The following is a 22,720-nucleotide window of genomic DNA, read 5'->3' as shown; positions in this document are numbered from 1 at the left end:
CTTCAATTATCTTTAGACTCCTTAGAAGATAAATATGTTCTCAGGAGCTTTGTTCATCTAGGTGCCTAGCCTTTAGCTTTCTTGTCATGAAGCTGTGTGATTATTTTTGAGAATTAGTAAAAACAGGTCCTACCTTAATTTTTCTATTTTCACTAAGTGAGAACTACAGTAAAGGTAATTCCTTTCCACATAATTAAGATGAATAGATGAAAATTTAGGATTAAATGGGAAAATCAGGTTTTTCTTCTCAGAAAGGTACATGTCACTGAATCTCAAAGAGATAGAGACATTTGTTAAAGGGAGCTCTTGAGATTAAAAGGTAGGTGTTAAGTAATTCATATATTTACTTTGTTAAGCTGAGATCTGTTTATGCAGATGTGTCTCTTAGCATGAAATCAGGAAGAGGACAGATTGCCTGCAGGACAGCCTCTGGAACACATGGCATATCATTACTACATATCACTGCTATATAAGAAGATTATTTAAGTCCATATTATAAATTGTGAATGTAAATTTAAAATATTTAGGAAACTTCATAATGACCTTAAAACATATTTTTCTCAGGGTGCAGCTGTTAATTGAGATGTATAGAAATGCAGTAAACCATTCAATGTTTGATGGAAAAAGGTAATGCTAGGCAGAATTTAGCTATTTTAGTCCAGCTTGATGATATCAAATTAGAAGGCAGTAAGTCATGCAATAATATATTCATACAGTTTTATCAGACAAAACTGATCAAGGTTTTCTGGGCTTTTTTCTTTTGTAGATAAGATTGTTTGTCGAAAATGTAGTGAAAACTGTAAGACCTGTGTTGAATTTCAAGTCTGCACAGAATGCAGACATGGCCTAAGGTAAGTAAATTATGGATGTCACTAAACATAATACCAGAAGAGGTATACAAGGCTGTGGATACACAAGGAAGAACATCTGATAGCTATTTAACCTTGATGACCTTTATGTCAACTGTTACAATGCTGTTTAGTCTGTAATATCATATTTTCTTGTGTGCCAGTTTGGCTAACAACTGATTTTTAGAAGGCCTTTCATTTCAGTTAACATAAAAGTCACAGTCATGTGGAAAGCTGGCTTCTTCACTTTTTTGACTTACAGTATGTCAGTCAAGGGTTATTTTAGAGGTAGAGCTGATGAATTATAGTAATTTTTCTAATTCATTCATGTGGTAGTCAGAAATTATTTTCTTATCTTTATTGTATTTCTTCTTATATCCAATCATTCGCTTATCTCAAATACCTCAGGCTCAATTCTATACTGTATAGTGTTCACATATTTTAAACAGTAGTGGAGATTTTTTTTCTTCATAGGGGAACTTAATAATTCTTGAAAATGATAGGTAAAACCTACAAAACAGCAGTACATATTTCAAGCTTCTGTATGAATGAATGACCTTTTGATCCAAGCAGCAAAAGTCAAAAATCTTGCAACATTCATGACAGAATGTATGCTGGCTTAGTGCCACAAAAAATATGAAGTCAGTATTCAGTATGTATAGGATATTCTTTCAGAATATGAGCCTTGTGTTAATGTTTTAACACCGAGGTTTTAGCCTCCAGTAAAGTGGATTTTCATGTCTTAGTAAAAGCTCAGTGTTTGCTTCTAGAATATAAATAGCTGGATTCCTTTATTAAAATTGAAATACAAAAAAAAAATCAAAAGAACCCAACCTTCATGTTTTCTTGGGCAATATTAGCAAACTGAGAGTAAATTTTGGTAACATTTTTAAAAAACATGATCTGTGTGGATGATAAATGGAGCCCTGCAGGACATGCATTTTGTACTGCGTAGTTCTTCAGATCTTTCAGCATTTTCTTGGCAGAGTTATCAATGGGCAGAACCTTCTTTGAGTGGGTCTTGAGAGGCCTGGATTCCAATGTTGCTCCATTACTGGCCCACTAAATAAACCTGGGCAAATTATTAGTTTTCCCATCTGTAAAAACATGATAATGCTATGTGCCTTGTAAAGCTCTTTGAGGTGTATGACTGAGGAAAAATAACAGGAAAGCAAGAGTTGTTAGTTCTGTTGAATTGATGGTTTACTTTCTAAACTGGGACTGTATAGACTCTTGAAAATTTCCGGTGGTGCTGAGCGTACCTGACTTTTGCTGGATCCAGTCTGTAAAACATGTTAGCACTCAGGGTGGTAAACCCCAGAGCTGAAGAGCATTTTTAAAGAAAGTGTTAAATTGGATGGACACTGAAGTTCCACAGAAGATGGTAAACATGGCAGAGAAGTCCTAGTTTAAAAAATAAATAAAATTTAAAAAACAAACCCCAAACCAACAAACTGCAATAGGCACCTTATAACACGAAAGGAATAAATAGTCCTTAGAAGAATGCATGAAAGTGTGACTCTCTGTGCTATTTCTTTTCCTTCTGTTACTTTTGTGCTCTCTCAAAAGTGCCTGCAGGCAGAATACCTCCTGCTGTAATCTTGACAAATCTCACAAGATGCACAGAACTGGCATTCAGTTAGGAGGTTTCAAGGGAAACTGCTGTTGCAGAAAGAGATTGTGATTTCTTTCACTATGAATGTGTTTTTAACCTGTGCTGTAGCATAGTATCAGGAGATCCTGGCGATCTTTCAGAGAAGCATGAGAGAGAAGCATTAGCATTTTTTTTAATACAGTGATGCTGACCCTTTACCAAATTCCTCATGGATAATTACATTTTACATGCCTGAATTTTTAGTGGTTTTTGTCATTGTTCATTTTTTGTCTGTCCCCCGTTACTTGGTAGTATTTACAAGGAGTTTGTAAACAACTTCTGTATTTCCCCATGGGCAAAACTGGTTTTCATTCCCACTTGAAGTGATTGATGTCTCTAAATTTATAAAATATGACCAATGAAGGAAGGTGATGAATCGGAAAATGTGGGTTGTTCTTTGATTAAAAGAGAACTACTGGATTGTACATGATCTTGTTGTCATCTGTTGCTGTTATCTGCCCAAACACTGTGCATTTTTTCCTTTTTACAATAGCTTGCATGGCACTAAATGTGCTATCCGCTGTGAAGAAGGAAAATACCATAATGGCAAAGAATGTGAAGCATGCCACCGTTCTTGTGCAACATGTGCAGGTACCCCATCATCTGTGTAATTTTCTTTCCTGTAGGATTTTAGCTCTGACTTTATTGCACTCTAAAGTGATTGTATGTATGTGAAAACTTCGTTCTCTTGGTAGCTTTTTAGTATATTTTAATACAGTAAACTTGTGTGGGCTAGCATGGAAATCAAGGTTTTTAATTTAAAGAGTTTATACATTCCTTTTTTGATTGGTTGGGTTTTTTAGATTTTTTTTAAAATTTTTTTTTAATTTTGATAGAGCTTATTATGATTTACAATAATGCCCTCCATTTGCTAGATTTTGTAGGAGCTTTAGAACTACAAAGAGTCATTTATTTCAGGAAAAAGTACACTGAAATTATGTAATGTTGTTTATTCTAACAACGTACATGAATTCTAACAATTTCTCTGTGGTCTAAGGTGCTGGAGTAGATGCCTGTATAAACTGCACACAGGGTTATTTTATGGAAGATGGAAGATGTGTGCAGTCCTGTAGTAGTGGTTATTATCTTGATCACTATACTGAAAATGGATACAAAAGCTGCAAAAGGTATGATCAGTGGCTAATGTATCTGAAGTTTGGCAGCATAGTAGCTATTACTCTGTTGAAAAAGATAATATTTATGAGAAGATAAAATACCGTTGACTTCAAAAGTAGAAAAAAATATACTGCATGCTAAGCAGGTGACAGAAAAGCTATTATTATTATTATTGTTGCTATTATCGTTGTTGTTGTTATTGTTATTTATTTTAATCTGATTTGTATTTATATACGTCTTCTGAAAGTATTTTTTCTTGTAAAGTGTGACTTTTCTTGTGAAGTTTTCTTTAAAGTGCGACCTTCAGTTTAAACAGTCTGCAGTGAAAAAGTATAAAATTTACAAATCTGACAGATGATCTGCATTTCTTAATAGCAGACAAAAATAGTCAAACTAGGGGATATTTAATTGCAAGTTAATTACTATTTATAAAGAGCACTTTAGTTCTTACACTACATATTCACAAACATAGCAGAAATATATTTCTAAAGTACTGTCCAGGATAGCTTATCTGACTCAGTGTACAAAAGGCTGGAGAAATCTTGGACAAAGTTGTGCTGTGTAAGGAAGGGATTTTTTTTATTCTATTCTTCGTTAAACAAATATCATTTGTTACCCTTTGTAGTCATTGACTCACTTTGAATTCGGGGTGGGAAGGGAGTCATCATGTGTTTAAGTATATTCCACACAGAAAAAATAATCAAAATGCAATGAAAATACAATGGAGTCAGATGGGTGATGAAAGGACTGGGCAACACGTCAGTCATTCTCTCCTGCAGCTTTCCTCATGCCTTTTTGGCACATGTATGCACGAATAGTTTAATACTTTTGTTGATTGTTTCTGCGTAGTTCCAAAACACTAGAATAATGCAGCTATTTAGTAAAAAGTTTGAATAGAAAGTTGTTGATGGAAAGATGCAGGACTGGGTTGCAGGGGTAGCTAATTTTTTATCCTCATAATTATTAGTAGTAGCAGTATTGTGGCACCTGATAGCTCTAGAAACAGCAAACAATCCTTTTCAATACAGAAAATGTATCTAGAAACTCTTGTATTTGGTGGGCCATTGTCTTTCAGATGCGATGCCAGCTGTTTGGATTGTAGTGGTCAAGGAGACAGAAACTGTACAAGCTGTCCAAGTGGCTATAACCTAGACAGTGGTGCCTGTGTGATGGGAACAGTATGCAAGGATGGTAAGTGCTATTCTCTGCAAAGATCCATTTTACCCCTGCCAGCTTCTTCTTTTATGTGTGTTGGGTTGGTTTGGTCTGTTTCTTTTCTTCTCTGAGTATTGGTTTAAAGTCTGAGTTACATTTTTTAAGTTTGTCAGGTGTATGAAAAGGAGAACACTACATTTGCATGTAGATTAGTCACATCCACTTTACCTGAATTTTCCAAATATCATTTTTTCCCCCTGCCAACAACCTATTTTTCCTTCCTTATAATTTTTTCAAAGCCAATGCTTTCAACAGATTTTTATATGAAGACCCTAGAGTACTATTAATTTTACTATTACATTTATCTATTTCACCACTTTAGCTGTGAAAATGCTGGTAAGTAAAAACGATTTAAAGTGCCTGCAGCATTGCTTGAATTGTATGAAAGGGTGATGAGAACAAAAGAATTCTGAAATAGGGAGCATGCAATTTAGGGTGATTTGAACTTCCTCCAAATTCTTTGTGCCAACCAAGATAGCATTCTTATTGCATATGATTGGCATAATTATTCACTAATATTCATTCCTTTTAAATGTCACAATTACAGAGACACTTAGATAACACTGTGCTTCCCTGAAGATGTTACTGTGTGAATTACTTGTAGATAGAGCCCACTAAGTGCAATCCAACAGGAAAATCACACCAGAACAAAGTCCACGAAGATATGTGACATCAGACATAGTAAAAGTTAAAAGTGACTCTTGGGTCCAGCTTGTTTCCACTGGATTTAGTAAGAGTTTTACCAAAGACTTGAAAAGAAAAAAGAAATGGTGCAGGTGAGAGTCTTCTTTCTGTGGACCTTCACAGTTCCTGTTGGAATTTAGTCCTTCAAATTTTGAAAATACCCTGTCCATTGTAAAGTTATGTTACAGGTACTGGTAAATTAGTCATGAGACTTTTTCACATCAGGAGATTGGAAGAGTCATTGTAATCTAGAGCAAGTCCAGAAGTAGCCAGATATAGACAGATAAATGAAGAAGCAGCATAATGCTAAGAATTTTGAATAACAATGGTCTCAATATGGTATTGCAATTGATTTCTACAATGCAAACATTTGAGATACCAGCTTGGTCTTTATTATGGCTGGATAAATCCATCTTCATTTATACACATGCAGCTTCAGTCACATACACGTGAAGTTGCCCAAGACCCCATCTCAGTACTGTCTCTACCATTCTTCCAAATGCAGCTCTCATGAGAGCAACACATCGGTTTGCTGGCCTTCAGGCAATTACAGTGCACCATGCTGGATCACACCACACACCATGTGTTTCAACAGTGTAGGAGAGCTAAGGAAAATCAGAAACTTTTTTTTTCCTGTTAATTTACAAAGCAGAGAGGGTCTCATTACAATCAAGCACTGGTTACTAGTTTAACTCACTCTGCAGGATTTGCATTTCTGTTGAGAATGTTTTACTCTTTTTCTGTGGTTTGATTGTTTTATTCTTTTGATTCATAAAAATTGAGAATGAATTCCTTTGCTGTAAATATCACTGTTTTCTAATTATTCTCTTTCTAATCTTTTTTTCCTTTTCACAAATGGACACAAATCATTCCCTGTCGGACCACACAATATCTCTCCCTGAAAAAAAAATGCTGTTGACTGGAATTCCTTTTGATGGACCAAATTTCCTATTTGCTACCTGCTCTTGAACGGTCTCTTCAACCAAATCTGCCTATCTGACCAATTAAACCTTCCTCCATTGTACACGCCATGCTCTCCAAATCTTCAACCTCTCCTCCTTCTCTTGCTGCTACCCTCTGGAAGCCACGGAAGAGTCCTGGGCCGAGGGAGGATTCTGTATGCTGGTGAAAAAGAACAATCTCTGCCAGCGGAAAGTGCTTCAGCAATTGTGTTGCAGAACATGTAAACAAAAGGGGTGAAATGACACCTCCCAGCATCCTCCTGCTCCTATAGACTTATAGATTAATCCATATTATTGAAAAATGAAAAAAGGAAAAAAAAAAGGAAAGAAAGAAAACCACGTTTCTCTCTCTCCCTCTTCTTTGTCTGGGGAGATGGTGAACTGTTTGTTGGAACTTAAATGGAAAAACTACAACACGCCTACCTTTCATAACTGGGTGTCTAGAGCTGAGCATCCAGGATCGCAGAGTCAGTATTGTGTGACCAAAGCATCTGATGCCAAAATTAACATTTAACTCTTGATTTGATTTCCTGTCAACCTTAGGATTATTCCTGTTTTTTGAAAGTCCTTTTTCTTCCCTTTTTTCCTGCTGCTTTCCACTTCAAGATGTTTAAAGAGTGTTTCAAGAATACAACACAAGTTTACATGGATTAAAACTAAACAATACAAAAAAGTTTGCATTAGTCTTTTTTTGTGCAGTGTGTATTGACAGGGGGAACTTGAGTTCCTGAGGGGATCAGAAACATCATTAGTGCAGGACTAAGTTCTGCCCCTTTTGTAATAGTATTTTAAAAAATGAAAAGTGAACATTTCTGAACACATTTCTTTCTTGCTTCCTCTGCTGTATGCTGGGTTTTTTTATCACATGCAGTATGTATGTATGTTTGCCCAAAATGGGGTTTTGGTCGTATAGATTTCATTTTTAGACAGCTAGCTTATTAACAGATATGCTAGGATTTTTATTTTATTTTTTTAAATTGTCAAAGCTATTTCAAATAAGCTTAAAAAAAATTGTTCCTGTAGTGGACAAGTTTAGGAGATACTACTTCTCTTGATTTGCATAAGTGAGAGTAATGTATATGCTCAGAAGTCAGAAAACATTGCTAACATGTAAGAAGTATTCATAAATTATTTTTGTCTTGTAATGTTCATTTAAAAAAAGGGGATATTATCATACAGATATGTGGAACTATTTCATAGTGCCCATATGTAAATGCCAGTGTGACTATGTGTGACAGGATGTGTTTACAGGACTGAATTTATAATTGTGCCAAATACAACTCCAGGTATAATTGCATAAAGGGCAGTAAACCAGTGGTTCTCTTGGTGTCGTGATGGGCCTGAATCTGCTTTAACTGCTCACAATAGAAATTTCAACAGGAATAGTCCTCGTGAGGCCAATGGAGTTACTTCACTATAAAATGGTCCTGGGTGATGAGAGAAGTGGCCCAGCCTCACTCTTTCCTACCCAGGCACATGGCTGCCAGTACAAATTTCTGTTTAATATATCTTCATCAGCTTCACTCAGCGTACAGTTCAAAAGACAGTCATTTCACAGGAAACAGAAAATTGAACTTCAAAGCTACTGTTTACAGGGGATAATACTTAAAACATACAAAGTGTCTTTTTCAGCATTCCAGGGCATACAAACAGAGAATGGATTGAATCTGTTTAAGAACGTAAGTCTTGGAAAATAAAGGGGATAAAAAATTATCAAAAATTATTGTGGAGGTTTTACAAATGAATGGATACAAACTTCTGTAGGTAATGTCCTCTTTAGCAGGGAGCAGGCAAACTATTACAGCCTGGTTCAGTATGACACGGGACAGTCAGGCTCCTTTGGTGCCCATTACAAATTTCCAGATAAACATTCAAATTTGTGCTAGTTTAACTACTAGTCTGTTGCTGCCTCATTTCTCAGTATAACGTGTTTAACTAGAACATAATGCTTTCGAAGTTTAAGTTAATATTATATATATTATATATAAATATATATTCATTATTGAGATTTAATTATGTAATGGATTGTAAAGAATTTTTTTGGATACTTACAAATGTCTCTAACACTATTATAGAGAAGAAATTAATAACTTTGTTTTCTTTAAAAAAATCTGACACATTGTTTTAATCAAATTCATTTTTACTGAAAAAATACTGTACATGTGTAAAATGTTCAGTTGTTATTTGTAAAATAGAGTAGTTCTGTTGTAATTGATAATGGCCAAAATCAATGTTATTCCATATTTTATTTTTTCTATTAAATTAACCTAAATTCCTCTTCTTTTGGTCTGGAAAAACATGTTGATCTGTATATTAAATATCTTTGTTGAAAGTCATAGGTAGCTCTGTGGTATAGAGTACTTAGGTTTCACACACGTCATTGAAACAAATTCAGACGTTAAAGGTGTTTAATTTTATTACAGATTTTTTTTTTGTATAAGTGATGGGATTTATGATTGCACCTGTGTCTGTTTTACGTGGAGAACACATTTTGCATAGTAGCAGTAGAGCCATGTCTGAACCCTAGTGTATAACAATGCTGAGTTCCTCTGATCTGTAGGAATTTGTGATGGGTCTAATCTCTTGCATGCGTAGGATTAAAAAGCATAATTTTTAACTCTCTGTTGGCTCAGACAGTTTAGAAGGAAGGTTTCATCTTTGCAGTCATGCATGGCCATTTGCACAGTGTCATATTGAGCTCTGTTCATGTGCCAATGCTCACAACCAGTACACCTCAGAACACAACCACTGACTACCACTTGAGAACAGTGGGCTATCTGTCCTTGCCAGACCAAAAGGGCTCCCAGTAGCCTCATTTGTTAGCCCTGCAAGGTGAGATCTTTCACTGGCCTTAGCTGATGCTCTCGTTCGTTTACCACTTAGTCCCACAACCTGAGTGGAGAGCAAAGTGGCAACTAATCCAAGAAGTCATATATTCAGATGGTGTTTTAATCACATCCAATGAGGCCGTGTAAAGAATTTCCTGTAAAAAAACACCACTTTTTTCCCTCAGACATCTCATTGTCACTGACCGATTTTAACCTGGTGTCAAAAAAAGGAGTTAGGTAATCATTCTGAGTTTCCCAGCCAGTCCCCAAAAGCAAGCCTATGTGGAATGGCACGTTTTTAGCAGAAGTTTGGTAAGACCACACCTGGAAAAAAGATTGGCCTAACCCTTACAGCAATGCTGTATGAAGAGCTGCTTCTTTCAGCTCCCACCCCACCTTCATCTTCCAAATGGCATGAGAAATTCAGTCAAACATGGTGTCTTTTATTGTCAAGACTTTGTCCAAGTCTTTGGATAGGAAATGCACAAAGTGTCATAATAAACAAGTAAGCAAATATGAGTTTTAGGCTGAAAACCAGTGCTTTCTGGTGCAGCTCAGACTCTGATCATTTTTATTTGTTATGCCTTAATAGCTGTGGTCAGAAACAAGCAAAATTTGTAAGCAGCACTGTAGTTAGTTTTTGTACCAGAGGATTGCTGCAGAAGCAGGTTTGCAATTGAAAGAAGCTAGTTTATTCCCAGCTGCAGAGAGTTTTCTTAAGTGATCAATCCTCCCTGTCTGATCCAGTGATGAGTAGTTTGGAATGTTCAGGGTTTGACACTGGTGTTTTTGTGTGGAACAGATATGGACCATTTTAGAAAAATCAGAAGCTGCTAAGTATGAACAAAATAATACTTTGTGTCTAAAAAGACGCAAAGTGGATTGCATCGGATTAAACCTTTCCAGTGATTTCACTTTATTTATATCACAAGTCAAAAACAAGGACAAATTGAAGATTCTATTATAGTTAAAACATGATATTTTCCAGTTCATGTTTGTTTAGGAGAATCCTTGCTTTAAATGGAAAACTAAACACCCATCTAGACCTCTTCTTTACTAAAAGTCTCAAAGATTTTTAGTAAAGACAGCTAGGGTCAAAAAAACCCAAAAACCTCATACATGTGCTAACAAAAGTTTAGCATGCCCCAGACCTGCAGAACAGCCTGCAGAAGCTTGTTGGGTGAGGGTGTCATTTTATAATATAAGTGTTTCTTTCCATTTCTGCAGTGAAGTTACAACCTTCCTCTCTTTTTAGCTGCAACTCTCCACCTCAGGCACACATCAGTGTTGTGGGATCAGATACCTGCCAGAATCAGTGGAAACATTATGCTTCTGAGCAGTAGCTCATGACTCTTGGCTTAGCCCTTGCCTACCCACACATCACTATCCACTGGCATTCCCTGCCTCTTTCTGGAAAGGCTTTGCAAACCTTCCCTCCGTAAAGCACACTATTTTCTAATAAAGATTTCCCTATGAGACCCAGACTATCCCAATCTTTATTGGTATTGCAGCTTTCCAATGTTGTGTCAAATTCCCAAGCAATCCTTGCAACTGAATATATTGTGTAATAGCAGACTTCTGCTTGTTCCACGTTGTCAGATAATATGAGGTAGGAACAGTTGGAGCCTTGAAGATGAGTAGACCTTTATACAGAGGCACTAGAGCTGACTACAGCAATTTCACCCATCACTAAATACAACTTCTAACTGTCGATGACCAAGTTAATCCTCTTAATAGCAATCTGTTACTTTTTAATGAAAATAATTAACTGAATGATGGTCAGAAGGCCTGTTATAAATTCAGGATTCCTGTAAAGACATTTAAGAGATTGCTTGTATGAGTCAAAGCTTGTTAGTTGCAGTGCAACTCACCAAACAATAACTTGTCTGTGATCCATTACCATGCCTTATATTTATATTGGATATGCCATTGTCATGTCATTGGTACAGAATGAACTGAGAAAAGTTCTGCCATTAGATGTTTGTGCAAGATAGCTTACGCAAGCATTAAAAATGTTTTACAGCATACAAAGAAAAAGCCTAGTCAAGTTTTCATCAAAAAGAAACTGACACCCAACAACTTGCACGACCTTGTTCAGATTATAGAGCTGAAATTGCATTTTCTTATGAACATTTTCTTTAGCAGGGGAAAAATATCTGTTAGTCATAATTTTAATTACTTGTCTTACTTAAACTATTCTGTGAGATTTCAATTTCTGATTGAAATAATTGATTATCTGATTATTTAAAACCTGTCTTGAGAGTCTGTTGGGGCTTAAATCCCCCTCATTAGCAAGGACTAAAGAGTCATGAGTAGCAACATAGTGTCCCTAAGAATGAGTTAAGGCTCTGAACCTATTAGCACTGTGTCCAACCCTTGAAGTGCAACCAGCACCCATGTTTCCACCATTGGTTCTACCGATGAGGAAAGAGGATTCAGATCTATCATAGGCCTCAGACATTTCTGTGATGTCTCAGAGCACAGTAATATTGGGTCTCACTAGAAAAACTGTTCTGAAATCCTCAGGATAGAGCCAGAGAGATTGCAATAATGTTTACCTGCTGTGCAAGTGTAGCAGACACCACCACAGAGTTAATATTTCATAGCCAAGCTATGGTTGAAATGATCCTGAAGGACTTCATTTCTGGATTAAAAAGCAATGTTTTACATCATAAAAACAGAGACAGATTTCACCTCTAGAATGGGAATTGTGGTCAAAGGAAAACATATTATGGTGAGAAGGCTTTGGATATTTAAAAAAATAATTTCAGTAAGCAACAAAGGCAGCTTCTTGGTGCCCTACCAACGACTGGTTTTTGTTGTTTTTTGGCAGCAAATACATAAGCAGCTCATGTATTTGCTGCCAAAGAGGAGCAAGGCAGTTTAGAAGAATGCCTCTCGTACAATAACATATTGAGTTTTTCTCAGTGTTTGGGGATGGATTTATTGAAGGTGTTATGGTTTGGAGCTGGCTCCCTGCCAAGTCTCCAAACCTCACCACAAGGAGTACCCCCCCCACCCCAAACCAAGGGAGAAGAGGGGGAAAAAAACCGAAAGAACCGAAAACGAGAGAGAGACAAAGTAATGTATATAAATATATTTATACTTATATTTACAGTTATATACAGTTGAAATATATAAATATATATAATTTCACAGGGAAAGGGGAAGGGAAGAACAAAACCCAAAATAATATATATATATATATATATATAATATTATCCTGCTCAGTAGCCCAAGGTCTATCAACTAAAAGAATTAACAAAGAAGATCTTACTACTCTCCTTGGGACAACGCAGAATCACGCTGGGGTGACTGGTGGCTGCCGGCGGCCTCCGCCTCCCAAGGTCGACAAGGCCTTACCAGGCCTCACTCTCCAAGCCGGCAGACTCAACACAGGGAGATCTGTACCTCCAAAGCCGCCAGAAGGAAAGAGAGCGAAGGTCTTTCCTCCCTTCTTCTTATACCCCAGTTTACGTAAAAATCGTAGGGAATACCGGGTAAATCTGGGCACTTCCTTGGTTACAAGCTGGTCACCAAGGAAGGCCCAGGCCAAACTACCACAAAGGTCTTCTGGGAAACCAACAACACTTTTCAAAGAAAAAATACTCCCCCATCACAAAACACAGTAGACAGCAATAATCTGATTAAGTACCCATTTTTCCAATCACCCTGAGTGTGAGAAGCCAGAACATTGACAAGCAGTGAATACTTATTTACCCATACTAATGGCTCCATCGTGCAGATTCAACAGTAACACTGAATGTTCACTGGAGCGTAATTAATGTCATTTAGTTACAATTCAGATAATACTGCATATCTTTTCTGTTTACAATTGTCCATGGCCTACCCTCTGCCCTCTGCTTGATGCCTGCAGATGCTCTTTGAGAGATGAGTTGGAAAGAAGGTCTAGCACCTGGCTGCCAATCCACATGGATCATGGATCCATGAGTCTGTCAGCAGTGGTGCTTAATGACTATGGTAATGGGCCGTTCTGTGTAATGCCACTGGATCAAAGACAAATAACTGAAATATTCATTCCCAAATAAGGTAGCCCCTTTTCTACTCTAAGAGCAAGGCCATACAACTAAAGTTGTGTAAATGCTACTCTTGCTATGTCTGCCTTTAGCACAGCCTCTCTGAACACTTTCAATCCCAAGGCTGAAAGGTGGGCTCAGGGAGTTATCATTGCCAAACAGTGTCACAAAGCCTCTCTACAGCTATAGCTGAATTTCTACACCCTCAACATGGAATATGTGATCATTAAAGGAAATTAAATCTGTAATCATTAAAAATAAATTACCTACCTGTTCCTGTTCCTGAGGTGTTTATAGTGGAGACTGGGAACCGGGAAGATTTTAATCAAGGGAAGATCACCAAAGTCAGTGTATTGAGTTGGCTGAACAGTTAGAGATGGGAATAAAATTTACACCTTTATACCACTCATTAAAAGGTTTAACTTGGTCTGCTCCTTACTTCAAAGGAGGAACTTTCACCTTTCAGGCAGATTTCTTCCAGGCTTTCAATAGTGTTCATCTCTAAAAATTAAACAGAAATTCCCTTTGATTAACAGTATGAATCTATGTTGTTATATCTTGATGGGACAATAGTTGGCCTGCTGAAATCTTCCCAGTTATCAGCAGATCAGCAGATCTGTGTTCATATCCTGATTAAGTTGAAGAAGACCAGTACAACAGCCTGTGCAGGGATCTCTTAATTTAAGATGGATGACACCACTGAATCACTACTCATTCAGCTTTTCCCATTTCAGGTGTATGTCTATTCAAGTCAGACTGCAGAAATCCTGTGGACAGGGCAGGCTCTGTAGATACAAATTATGTGCTCCTTGCTATATAGCAGACAGACGCCGGGTTACCTTGTTTTCCCCTGATGTATGTTTTCCCCCAGCATTAAAAGATTCTGTCTTTAATGTCATTCATTCATGGCTAGGCTTCGCGAACGAAGATTTGGGAAGGCTGTATCCACATTTGTTACAAGCACGCTGGTGGCTAATGAGGCCAATACAAGGTAGACATGTCCGATTGCAAAAGGCACAGCAGAAAGACTCCTTAGGTGGTATATTCTGCAAGACACGATTCTTTCTGTGTTGTCTTTTCTCCTCGAGAGTGATCCTGCGTGCGTTCTCAAAGGCATCAGCAGCGTTATAGATAGTATGTCTCCAGGCCTCCTGATTTGAGGCCAGAGTAGACCAGTTATGTTGATCAATATGGCCAAGGCTGAGATGTTGTTTCAGGGAGTCCTTGCATCTTTTCTTCGGGGCTCCTCTCATGTGGCAGCCAGTGGCAATGTACTCCAGGTGCTAATAACACCAGCTTTACTCAAAGCATACCGTCATCTTCCACATTTCTCATTTATATTTTACAAGAAACTACCTAGATTTCCAAAGCAGTACTATCAGAACTATGAGATAATTTTCAGCGAGGTTCAGTGCCTTTGCCCTTTAGAAAGTTCTCAGCTACTGAGCTTCATAAAGAATGGGAAGCTTGACAGCATCAGACAGGAAAATTTCCAGTTGGAAAGCTCAAGAAATGGAGAAGGTAAATATATTTCTTCCCGTTGTGAGTCTAAAAGTTTGATAGTGCTGTAGTATTTCCCTCTCCTTCTTAAAGTGAGAAGGGCACAAATCAAAGTATTATCAATACAGGTCCATACAGATTGCTCCATTCCCTTTCGCCCTTTCTTGTGGGGCTGTCAAATTTCAGGCTCCAGGTGGGCAGCAGTAAACTTTACCAGCCTCTAACATATGTACTTACACAGGGAAAGGAGAAACCATGAACCCATCCAGCTTTTTCATCCAGGCCTCCATGTACTCAGGACAAATGGAATTTAAAAGCAAATTTTTAAATGCCTAAAGAATTAGTATGAATGGAGATTTAAAACTGATTTTTTTAAATGCTAAAAATTGTCTTTCTGGAGTCTGTTTATGCCTATTCAGTACCCCTGAGGGCTCTGGCTCTTCAATGAGTTTCTAACAACAATTGTATTAATACTACGTAGAAATGAGTAAAGAAATGTACAGAAGGAAGAGAGAGGAAAATCACTTTGTATTAGAAAAAAATAAGGTAGCTTTGGCTAATATAACTATTTTTATTCTGCAGGGAAAATAATAGAAGGATGTGTAAGATAGTGTAGTTAATAAGGGTAATTTCTTCACTACTGCCAGTCATGATTAATGCTGACTCGAGCTTCTGTGTGATCTCAGCCAGTCCTGTAACAAAAGGACCTTTCATCCTAAAATCACAGTCAGCACACAGCTGTTCAGGGAAGAGGTGTGCAACCCTTTTCAAGGTTCTGATTGTCTCTTGGCACAAGGGGGAGGTTTAGTGACTTAGGAGTCAACATCCTATTTTCAGCCTTATTGTTCATCACTTCTTAGAGCACTTTTGAAAAGAAGATTTCCCAGCCTGAATCACTCTCATCACCCCAAATGATAACACCCCAAAGTTTTGCCCATGAAGAGTATCTTCTTTGTCCCCTCTGGACATCCAAATAGGGAGACAGAAATTTGGTCATTGTGTAAAATGACTAAGGGGAGGAGAATAATTATCAGCACATTGAAAATTGAAGCTAGACAAATAACTGGAAACCAGCCTCCAATTTTGTATGACTGCAAAATCTGAAGGTAAAGGAAATGTTTTCATCTTGAAAATGTTAGGACATGGAGATTATGGCAAGATTTCTTTCAGAGAGCTGTAATCTATCAAACACTTAAGACTTTGGTCTAAGCAGAGGAGTAACTTTAAAGTAAAGAATCCTCAAGGTGAATTTTAATGTATTGCTATGTGCAAGTTAGTCTGAGTTATGTACCTAAGCTTTATGGATAAGTGTTTCTTCAGAAAACTCAAGGAGCTGATCCCACAAACCAGACAAAATAAAATGTACCAAGGCCAAACATGAAAAAAGCAGAGCACTCTGTAAGACCAGTTTCTTTCAGCTCTCACAGCTGATTGATGAAAACCAATTCTGATCAATTTTTGTTTATCTGCTCTGTCAAAACTTTATAACCTATAAGATTACATACAAAAAACCCAACTATAAAATCCACATCTAGGTTCCCATGAAAGTAAACAAGGAAAACAGAGCAAATAAGGTAATTTTTTCTATTTATTATTAAAGAAAAGCCACTGCAGAAATGTTATAGAAGATAATCAAATTAATATTAGATAAAGTGAAGTTTTGATCAGGAAAAGTGGAGAAATAACATGTGACTTGCAGTGTCTAAGTCTCATTGGGAGACAACAAGAGAAAAAGATTTATGAAAGCCAGCACATAAAAGTCCGTATCTCCAGGCATAACTTACAAGGATATTCACACCATCATTTAACTGGTCTCCTGAAATATCCTGTGCTGTCGATGAATGACACAGCTTTTGGAAAGCAAGAGAGAAATAGTGACAAGATAAAGGTACACTTGATACTGCTTATGCAAAGACATAGAACGACTTAGCAAGTATGACAGTGCTCTAGACTGGAACTCAAGAGAGATAGGTTCTAGTTTGCTATTGCACCCTAATTGGATAATCTTACTGGGCTTCTTAATGGGAGATAATTGTGCTTGCCTCATTCTAGAACACATCACATTCAATTGATAGGAGCTCAGTGCTAAGTGTGGGGCTCTTGTATGCAGTTGAAGGCACAGCCTGCAACCTGATGTAGCCCAGATGTGGAGTTAAACATTTCTAACAGTGGACACAAAAATTATACATTAAAATCTTTGCATTATCAGGAATCATGTCTGTTAACAAATTCTTATTTCTACAGCATCTTCATTCCTTTTTTTATCAAGGTGACATGTTTTTTGTCAAGGTAACAGAGTTGAAAAAGAAATTAAGGATAAATATGGGATGATCCAAAGTAACTGATGAGCATTGCCTGATTGAAAGCACACCTAAGGCACGTTTCTGAGAGTATTCCTCCATTGGGTATGTTTGACAGATAAAGAATTTTAATACAGAAAAAAAAAGATTAAAAAAAGTTGAGCCTTGGTTAATTATTATTTATCTAGCAAGATTTGTAAAGAAATAAATTGCTCACAGGGAATTCTATCAGATGTTTAAACTGCCCTGTGGGGTAGTTTAAAAGTCTTCTTTTTCGAATTTCAGTGTTAACTCTTTGAATGTCCACTGAAGACTATTTCATTAATGTTCAGTAGCAGATCTACAGTTGTAGATGTGACTTGCAATTCAGAGGGCCCAACATGCAAGTATTTTCTGGTGCACAGTCTTATGCTTTAAAATGCTCCAGCTTAGAGCATAAAGTAAGTGCAGAACTGATCTTCCTGGCACTATTCCAGCACAGCTGAAATTAATTATAGCACTTCAAATGAAAGGCATAACAAAGAAATAACTGAAACCTTTTCAAACTAAGCATGTCTACCATGTGAGAAGGATTTAATCACGCATAGCTGAGGTGTATGAATTAGTAGCTCGGGCCCAATGGATAAGCAAAGAGGTAGTGTGGGCAAATAAACTGAAAGGCTAGAGAAACAGAAAGGTTTTCTAATATGTATCACAGAACAACATCAGAGATGCAATTATGTAATAAAGTCACCCTGATAGATTTCCTGGAGCTGTAAAATGAGTACTATAAAGCATGGAGCCACAAGACCTGCAGCAGGAAATCTTTTACAGATATTGCATTTTTTCATGGTTGTGTTATTGTCCAAATGTATGCATATGTGTGTGTGTGTAGATACTGCATTTTTTCATGGTTGTGTTATTGTTGAAATATATGTGTGTGTCATATACATATACATAGGCATAGATAGATAGATAGATAGATAGATAGATAGATAGATAGATAGACAGACGAAATTTGTCCTAGATTCAGCCAGGACAGGGTTAATTTTTTACAGTAGCCAGGAAAGAGGAATGGCTAGACCCTAATGTTATTCAATACCATCTCACATGACTTGTGAGGGGTGGGGGTAAGGGACTTGCTTCACCATTTCCTGTGGGGGGAGAAAGCATGGTGGGTTAAACAGTTTGGAACTGGTTTACCTTTTTACATTTAAATTGTTTCTTTGTCTTATATGTTTTGTTATTAATATTATTGCTGTTACTGTTGGTTTTCTTATCTCATTGCTGTTTCCAGTAAGTTGTTCTTATCTCAACCCATGATTTTCACCTTTTTGTGCCTCCAGCTCTCAACTTCATCCCTGAAATGGGAAGGGAGAGGGGAAGCAAGGGGAGTGTGCAAGTAGAGTCTGGTTTGGGAGAGTCTCAGTGGGGGCACTGAATTGGGGAGTACTATTCCTAAACCATGACCAAATTATATATTAAATCCAATAAGGTATTTGAGAACCTGGGTTTCCATGTTATATCCTCTAAATACATATCAGAAAGACACAAGAGGATTACAATAACCAAATCTGTAGTGGTCTGAAAAACTACAAGATAGTAGACCACATTATTTTTTTCTAGAAAGTGATAGATATGCATCAATACAACAAGTTATCTGAGTAATATGTAGAAACATTCAGACTCCTACTGAATTCTATGTCTAACAGCTTTTCTAATGTTTTCATTTTTAGTCCTTTATAAAGTAATCAGTCATACAAGATGCAGCATTGCAGTTCAGAAATGCTACACTAGTTCTATTGAACTAGTCAGTTTGCATGATTTGGCCTATATGAGCATGCATGGGATTACCTAAACGTATGTAAACATATATAATATATATATACACATACAAAATGCTCTTTGGATAATGAGAACTATAAAAATGTATGAACATGTATGCATACAAAGATTTTTGTTTCCCTGATCTCATCAGGAGACTGTTCATTTTCTCCCAGTTCTGAACTTCTTCCCAGTTAGTGCTGATCCCAGAACAGCCTCTGGGAAGGACTGCCTCCATGTTTTATGTGGTTCTGTCACTGGCTTTTGGCTTGTCTTTTGTTTTTCCCTTTCTTCAGGAGCCACGCAAACCTTTACAAAATGAAAATTATATCTTTGCCTACATTTTGGGTACCTTAGGTTTCACCCAGAGTTGGCTTGATATTCTAGTTGGTATGCCTTTATAACTATACTATTCCCATTCCCTTAAGCATGGAAGTACCATCCTAGCTCATATCTCACACCTGAGGTTTCAACCATTAAAAAATTTGTTAATACAGTTTAATATGTAGTAAAAAACACAATGAACAGAGAACACAATTTGTGGTATTTTAGAAGTTTTTTCTTCTAGAAATTGTTTTAAATTGATACCAGTAGTTGCTTGTACAGTGCCTTTGCTCTTCAAATATAAGGAACTCATTGAAACTGAGAGCCAAAACCGAGTCATTCCACACTTGTATTTTTAGTCCTGAAGTTCACTGTATTTGCCAAATCTGGGTTTTCCAGCAGCAATGCAAGTGGAAAGAGTTTCTCCATATTGAAGTATCCATAGAAACTGCAGGGTTTATGTATTATATAGGACATTTTGCCCAGCCTCTTCCATTACTCAAAAATGAAGGAACAGCCAATTCTCTAAATATATAGACTCAGTTACAATAAATTTTCCCAAAATAAACTCACATAAAAGACCAATCTTGAGCTTTATAAAACTGTGTGATATATTGATTTACTGTTCTCACATGATGATGCACACAGATACAGTATATATTCATACTTACCAAATTAATATCTCTGCTCTAAGAATATAAAGCAGCTTACCATTTGTACCAATGTTTTAATTAATATTCAGTAAATAAAGAGGCAAACTTTACACTTCAGCACTATAGTAGAACTAGTGTATTCATGATCTAGAAATGTTTATGTCTTTATCTTAGTTTTAAGGTAACAGTCCATATGATACAATTTTTTTTACAAGTCCAAATGTGCAATTTGGCACCAAGTTTTGATTCAGCCTAAATGAGAACCTAGGTCCATTTTGTATGGAGTCTTCCATCAGTAGCTTGGGACGGGGCAAAATACACTATAGCTGGAGTTTTAGGAAGCACCAACATGTCTCTGACTAAGAGAAGCTTGCTCAAGTCCATCTCCTCATGTAACATACCCCCACCCATGACAGCACAATCTTTATGCTGCAGCTTAAAATCAGGCTCATGTTGCAGCTGCACCTAAAGACATTATGTAATGAATATTCCTTGGTAGCACTGGTTTTGATGGAACTTTCCATGGTGAATCTTTAAGAATCTCACCAGTTCAAATGATGCAAAATAAATAACATTAACAAGAACAACAAGAATCACTCTCTGTCAAATTCACATGGGAAAAAACTAATAAATAAAAAACTAAATTAATAAGCACTAGAAACTACCAAGTCTGAGTGTCCTGGTTCCCCAAGGGAGCCAGTACTTGTTTTCCTGATGCCACACAGAAATGTGCTCATTTCAGTAATTCAAAATAGATCTAATTCCTTTCCCTTTTTTCAGCCTGGTGCTTTTTTTTCCTTCCTTTTTTTTTCAATTGTGAGATGTTGATCTGAAATAAACAAATTTTTTTCTACCAGGGGAATATCTTGATGATTCCCAAGAATGTCAGTTGTGTGAAGCATCCTGTCAGAAGTGCACTGGACCTGAATCAGACAACTGCATCAGCTGCCTACTTACAAGGTAATTATCTCCTAGCACAGAGCAGTACAAAGATCTCACATCATCATCTGGAGAAATGGCTGTATTGTATTTAGCACTAGCTTGCAGAGTTAACTAAAGAAGCAAGCAATGACTAGGGCAAACAAAACCAGGGCGAGAAAACAATTTTTATGGGAACATGACAGTTGGTTACACAAGTAGGTAATGTTTAGCAGCATGATTCCCACAGATAAAGAAAAATTCCTTTTAATATGTAAAATAGCCTTGCTTTCATTGTCATCCTTTTGAAATCATAATTGCTGGAATCACAACAATGAAAAAATTAACAAGAATGTAGGGCTTTTGCACAACTATGGAACTTGGCACAAGGCATGAATATGGATGCTGAGGCTAGCAATAGGCTAATTTGGGAGATATTCATAGCACCTAAACATCATCCCCTAGCTGAGGTGTTATCCATGAATTAGGCTGATATTTGTAAACTGCCATGGGGAGTGAACAGAATTAGAAAGAAGCTTCTCCACAGGACACTGCAGATCAGAGGTTTGTGTTTGGGTCATCTCACACATAATCCAGGAGGCTACTGGTTTACAACTGGTGTCCTACTCATAGCTGTATTCTCACACCAGTAACTGGTTCTGTTGCACTGGATTGCATTGTAGCCAGTTGATATTTGCGCTGGTATGAAATCAGGATCAGATCCTGTTAAGGCAAGAAAAAAAACTGACCAAGCAATCCTGCAATTTGCCCTGAAATTATCTATGATATGACTATGCTAATGAAAGGCACACCAGGACCAATGGAGTCCAAACAAATTCATAATTAGGAAACATTAATTAATTAATTAATAATTAAGGTATCGTACATCAGAAATGACAGCAGAGGAAATCTAGGCAGAATTTTGGAGGGTGGAGTGTATTTCTCCCATTCACAATGGCATTTAAATTAGATTGTCTGTGCTTCCTTGCAACCTGTATTGTGTACTTTACACAGAGTTATTTGCAAAGCAAAGAAGGAACTGAACATCATTGTGCTGAAACACCCAGGTGTTTGCAGTGATGACATCTTTGTGATCTCTTGGAAGGGTGCTGCTGTAGCCCCTGTAACAAATTCTCTAACAATTTTAAATTTTGGTATCTAAGGTTTCAAAAAAGTTTCTGTGATCCTTCTGCACATTATGCAAGCTGTTAGAAAAAACCATATTAAATGGGAAAGCCAAAATTAAAAATAAATAATAAAGAAAAATCTTGCCCAGAGGCTCTAGAGTTCCATATGAAAATTCAGCATAGATTTCATCTTATTTCATAATAAAATCAGTTAGATCATTTGACAAATGAAATTGCTGTTACCAGTTTAAAAAAAAAAAGGGAAAGAAAAAAAAAGAAGAAAAAAAATGGAACTGTGGTTTTTTCTCCAGCCAAATTGATTTTCACAAAATTCTTTGTCCATGTTTACTGTTGGAGCTATAAAAGTTAGTGACAAGATCTGACCATTAGGGTGTCTTTCATTAGAGGCAACATAAAAAAATGCAAGAAAAACTTACTTTACCACTGTGTGAGCTGTCTGTAAGGATGGCTATCATAACAGCCAGCACATGTAGTTGAACTCAGTAATATTTGCATGCCACGTAAGCATAGCACAGCTACCTCCAGTACCTCTGTCACATTGTTTCATTTGCAAAGAAACCAAACAGAAGGGGCTGTATGAAGACATGAATATTAGTCTTAAATATGTGGGCATAGATATATGAGCTATAGTCTGTAGAGGACTATCTTGCTGTCAGACTCTAGAGCAGAGATACATCTTTGCTGAATTCTTCATATACCCATACAAGTGTCTCCCTGACTCCCTCAAGCA

General features: G+C 37.0%; 1 protein-coding gene across 5 annotated transcripts in view; it reads left to right on the top strand.

The window, feature by feature from the left end:
- The window catches only part of PCSK5 (proprotein convertase subtilisin/kexin type 5), a 212,224-nt gene extending 190,035 nt beyond the window's left edge, over positions 1 to 22,189 (top strand). For 4 of the 5 annotated variants that reach the window (XM_027708432.1, XM_027708435.1, XM_027708436.1 and 1 more), the window contains 5 exons: positions 767 to 851; positions 2,996 to 3,093; positions 3,500 to 3,629; positions 4,694 to 4,809; positions 6,602 to 6,819. In XM_027708432.1, the coding sequence (XP_027564233.1) occupies positions 767 to 851; positions 2,996 to 3,093; positions 3,500 to 3,629; positions 4,694 to 4,809; positions 6,602 to 6,717 (545 nt within the window). In that variant the 3' untranslated portion in view covers positions 6,718 to 6,819. Of the gene's footprint in view, positions 1 to 766; positions 852 to 2,995; positions 3,094 to 3,499; positions 3,630 to 4,693; positions 4,810 to 6,601; positions 6,820 to 20,781 lie in introns of those variants that run through there. The other variant, XM_027708433.1, reaches the window with a different exon arrangement.
- The last annotated feature ends 531 nt before the right edge of the window (positions 22,190 to 22,720 follow it).

This window comes from Neopelma chrysocephalum, unplaced genomic scaffold (assembly GCF_003984885.1).
Source record: "Neopelma chrysocephalum unplaced genomic scaffold, ASM398488v2 Primary Assembly neopelma1_96234, whole genome shotgun sequence".
NCBI classification, from domain to species: Eukaryota; Metazoa; Chordata; class Aves; order Passeriformes; family Pipridae; genus Neopelma; species Neopelma chrysocephalum.
This window is presented reverse-complemented; position numbering and strand designations above follow the sequence as displayed.